General features: G+C 30.6%; 1 protein-coding gene across 1 annotated transcript; it reads right to left on the bottom strand.

Moving 5' to 3' along the window:
- Positions 1-1578: 1578 nt before the first annotated feature.
- Positions 1579-3569, bottom strand: LOC111885878 (patatin-like protein 2). The gene is made up of 7 exons (XM_023882109.1): positions 3408-3569; positions 3159-3340; positions 2887-3073; positions 2637-2801; positions 2256-2558; positions 1994-2166; positions 1579-1931 (listed from the first exon to the last, which is right to left on the bottom strand). Exons 1-7 carry the CDS (start codon positions 3546-3548, stop codon positions 1766-1768), a joined length of 1317 nt encoding a protein of 438 aa, XP_023737877.1. The 5' UTR covers positions 3549-3569; the 3' UTR covers positions 1579-1765.
- Positions 3570-4791: the final 1222 nt, after the last annotated feature.

Genomic DNA, 4791 nt, shown 5'->3' with positions numbered 1-4791 from the left:
GTGTGGGTGGGGCCCGTATCTCCTATATAGTTGAGTGTGGGTAGGGTCCGTATCTCACTAAGCATGGATATGGCCCGTATTTCATAGGGCGGGGCCCGTTACCCGAGTGTCGGCGAGGCTCGTATTTCCTTGAGTGTGGGCGGGGCCCGTATCTCCTAGTTGCATGTTATGTGTATGGTATGTGGTAGTTTGGGGAGACTCACTAAGCTTCGTGCTTACAATTTTTAGTTTTGGTTTCAGGTACTTCCAGTAGTAAAGGGAAGTGCTCGAGATAACTGCATTACACACATCATAATGTTTACCCTGGGATATTTACTCAGATATATTTGACATATATTTTGATATATATATATATATATATATATATATATATATATATATATATATATATATATATATATATATATATATATATATATATATACTCTGATTGTGATGTTCTAAATACTTTGATTTATGTTTTGATAACTATGGTTTTATTTTATTAATTAAAAGTGAAATTTTTGGTCATTATTTTGGGATGTTTCACTATTATTGTTAATTAATTTACAAAATCACTATGAAATATATTCTATTATTGTAAAAATAGTTTTTGGATATTATTTTAATTAATTGGGCAATTCGATCAATGTTTGAATTTAACACGTTTAAATATCTTAACAATTTAAAAAAAAAATTAAGTTTATTTGAGATTTTGGTTTAAGTTTTAAATCTAATATTATATTTAAATTAACAAATCAAACATTATATTTAACATCACATATAAATAAATAAAAAAACTAAGTAAATTATATTAATATTGCAATACCACCATGTTAATGATAATATTTTATATTTAATAAGTTAAATAAAGTTGAAAGTTTAAAAGATAGAAGTTTCAAATATATATATATATATATATATATATATATATATATATATATATATATATATATATAGAGAGAGAGAGAGAGAGAGAGAGAGATTTGAAACTCGTATCTTTTAAATTTTCAACTTTATTTAACTTACTAAATATAAAATATTATCGTTAACAAATAACAAATAGTATGAAAGATCTAAAAGTTTACTAACATAAATTCAAAAAACATATTAAACACTCATAAAATCATACAAAATTAATACAAAGAACTCAAGACTGAACAAATTACTTATTTCCTTATTCCTTTATATATCTTCACGCTTTCATATTTAAATCACAAAATCACATCAAATATATGAAAAGGCTTATTATTATTATTATTATTATTATTATTATTATTATTGATATAGTACTATACCAATATGGCTAGAAATATATAACTGAGGGAAAAGTAAAATGTCATTAGTAAATGATACTAATCTTAGGAACATAAAAATTCATTTACTTAAGTAATTATAAAATATAAATAAAAATTCTTGAGTGCTTGTTATTAATTAGTTAAAAGTTAAATGGTTATGTCTTTTCAAATGAATATCTACAAGCATATGGCATATCTTCAAATATATTCATTTTGATGGTTTTTTTATAAGATTTATAAAGATAAAGATTTGTGTACATCTGGTATAAATTTGTTGAGCTTCCGATTTACTTTACATTACTGAAAATATAAATCAGAATTTCATTTATGAATATAATGTAAAGAGAACGTAATATATAAACTAGAAACTACATATTTATTCAACGGGAATATTTGTATTTAAGAGAAGCATGACGACTGACTCGGCCACATAAGTATAAGCCTTTAGAATTCCTTTTGCCCTTTTGAGGGAGTAACATTCCATGATGTCAACCGGACTTAAGTTGCTGCAAGTCCGGTAAAGATTGAGAAACTGCATTCAGATGCACCGGTTTTCCCTTTGAAAATGAACCATTTTTCATTTTTTGACCATTATTAATACTCGGCAATTTACGTTCTCTTGTAATCTTCTCATCTGATAGCATTTTCGCAAACCTAAACAAACAATAAAATATTAGAATTATCGTAATTATTCTACTTATATTCTACAAACATACCTTACTAAAGCTTGTTCATTGGTAGCGCAATGAAAAGGTTCGTATATTCCTGTCCCTAAGTTCACCGTCGAGACAGGTTTCTTCAACAGTTCTTTACCCACTTGCACGAGATCTTCCAAGTTTTTTCTTGTCGTAAGATCCATTAAAGCCATGTCTCCACTTAAAGTATCATCCTAAAGTACCGTTTCAATTTATTAAAATGCTTATATTGTTTATTTGTTGCATGCTTAAGAAATATGGTGGTGATTACAATAAACTATACCTGAATTCGAAGGTAACTCTCTCCTGATTGAAGGGCTTGGAAGACAGTAGATATATGATAGTCGACCATATCACTACTTGATTGAGTAAATACATCGATCAATGGAGTCGAGCCACTACTTGATAGCCACCCGAAAACGCCCCAATTGGACGATGTATTAGCATCATACTTCTCTTCATATTTTGGAGAGCCTGTTCCCAATGACAATACTAGAAAACGACCATATTCGGTTGGTTTAATTGGAAAGAAATCGATACTACCTCCTGTTATCTCTTGTGTCACTTCACTTATTGCCACCAAAGTCTACAAATAAACATGCATGGATTAGAATCTAAAAACGTAAACCACGTCCTCTTTAAATAATCAATGCGACATTTATACCGGATTATTTGCAGCCACCCCACCATCGATAAGATTGAACTCCCCAATTATATTCCCTTCAGAGTCTTGGGTTCTAAAAGCATGGGAAGGAAGATAAGTTGGTGCAGCCGATGTTCCAATGCATATATCAGATAGCATCGCATCTAGACTTGGGTTTCTCTTTAGCTGAACATGAAGTTTATGACACTTATTCATTTATCAAATACGAATCTCAATGCTTAAAAAATAAGAACATGTTGTAGTTAAAAACCTGATAGCTTGAGAAGATGGTAGGCTGCAAACGTTTGATATCAAACGTAGGGATCACCACATTAGTCAGTGTTTCATGAAGTCGTGTCTCTCCTAGTATTTCTTGAACAAGTTCATGTAGATAAACACCATCGTACTTTGGTCCAGATAGAGCTTTGATCACTTTTTCAGCATGACCAAATGGATTGCTAAATGTTGCAACGAAGACGAAACACAATTAGCAATCTTAATTAACGACATGCAATGTTTCAGATGTCAAAGTAAGCATCGTACCTCTCATGTGGGAAGATTTTGGGACAATGTTCAAGATAAAAGTCTGTTATGTCCTTAGCTGCAAAGATAGGACGTTTATCTTCATTAGGAGCAGTCAACATGGCTGTTACAAGACCTCCGGTGCTTGTTCCAGAAATTACATCGAAATAATCCGCCAACCGAGCATTCTTGCCATCTAGTTTCTGCAAATATGTTAACTTGTTCATGAAATTATGTGCTTTTTTTGTGTTAAAAATGGTAAATTTGTACCTGAAGTTCCGATTCTAAGAAGCTAAGGATAACACTTGGGATGATTCCTCGTACTCCACCACCATCGATGCTTAGGATGGTGATTAGGTTTCCGTATGTTGGTCGTTGCAAAGGCGATGAAGGTGCTTCTTTAGAAGGCATGATCTCTTAATCAATGATATGTGTTAAACTGTTCCGAGGTGTATTCTTAAATAGTGGTGATTTTGACCCATACCCAACGATTATAAAGATATATAAAATATATATTTCGTAACTAAAATAATATAAAAATGTATTATTATTATTTTATTATTATTCTGACATTGAAAACTAGGCTGCCAATGACATAGTTTGTTGAAACGGTTGTGAAATGCATCACAGATTCAGGGGGAGATCTGCACATGATGTGTTTTATTTAAATTTTCTACAAATATTTTTATTTAAATTTTCTACAAATATTTTTTTCTGAGGCTGACTAAATTACACCCATACTAGATCAATTTAAGCATTTTTTAAACCGTCAAGACATGTTTATTGATAGGATTCACCGATTCAATATTGTTTTTACCTGTCGTAAAAACCCATTAAAATATAGGTCATGAACTACACCGACTATTAAAGGAGTCAAACCTATTTTTATCAACCGTTTAAGTCAATATTTGTTTCTTGCTATGATGTACCTTGTGTCATCTATTGTTCCGAATTTAGGTTATTTTAGACGAATTATGTTGACCATTTATAATTTTCATATTTGGACAATAATAAATATTGAAGTTTTTTTTTTCTACAAGATTCAAGTATAGAGTTCTCAAGAGTTGAAAGATTCAATGGATCACCATGTCTCGGTGCCCGTGTACTTTGATGACGCCGATTTTTTTTTCATAGGTTGTGATGAAATTGGGCCTTGATCAATACAGAACATGAAATCTGATATTGATGTAAGAGATCTACAGCGACTTCTATTTATGGTAAGTTTGATTATTAGTCTCGAGAAGCTTCCATCATCATGCATTCCCTTTTGTAAACGATGGAGTAAATACCCGTTCAATATTTTTTTTTGCTCCAAACATGAAAACGAAATCAATAATGAATAAATTAATATATCAGTGTTGTCTATCGCCAAGAGATAACAACACCGTGTTTTTGAAAAGAAAACTCTCCATCAATCAATTTATAATAGTTGGGTTAAATCATATTATTAGATGATCGGATCAAAAATACCAGTGCAGTTTTATACTATCTTATAGATAATATTGCCTTTTCACTTTTTTCAGTTACATATATCCAAAAATCAAAATTAAATATGAACGTTAATATATTAATGAACACAAACTTTCAAATGGAACTGATTTGTACGATTAATTTAAGAAAATAAATAAATACAAACTGATAGACAATTTTGCCA

This window comes from Lactuca sativa, chromosome 4, assembly GCF_002870075.4.
Source record: "Lactuca sativa cultivar Salinas chromosome 4, Lsat_Salinas_v11, whole genome shotgun sequence".
NCBI classification, from domain to species: domain Eukaryota; kingdom Viridiplantae; phylum Streptophyta; class Magnoliopsida; order Asterales; family Asteraceae; genus Lactuca; species Lactuca sativa.
Note: the sequence above shows the minus strand (reverse complement) of the source record. Positions and strands in the feature narration are given on the sequence as shown.

What these genes read in the sequence shown, in the direction of transcription:
- LOC111885878 (XM_023882109.1), bottom strand. Translation starts at nt 3,548, where the DNA reads ATGCCTTCTAAAGAAGCACCTTCATCGCCTTTGCAACGACCAACATAC. An exon ending in GGGTGGCTGCAAATAATCCG is followed by an intron (nt 2,559 to 2,636) that starts GTATAAATGTCG and finishes GTTTATTTGTAG; the next exon opens with ACTTTGGTGGCAATAAGTGA. An exon ending in AGAGTTACCTTCGAATTCAG is followed by an intron (nt 2,167 to 2,255) that starts GTATAGTTTATT and finishes ACGGTACTTTAG; the next exon opens with GATGATACTTTAAGTGGAGA.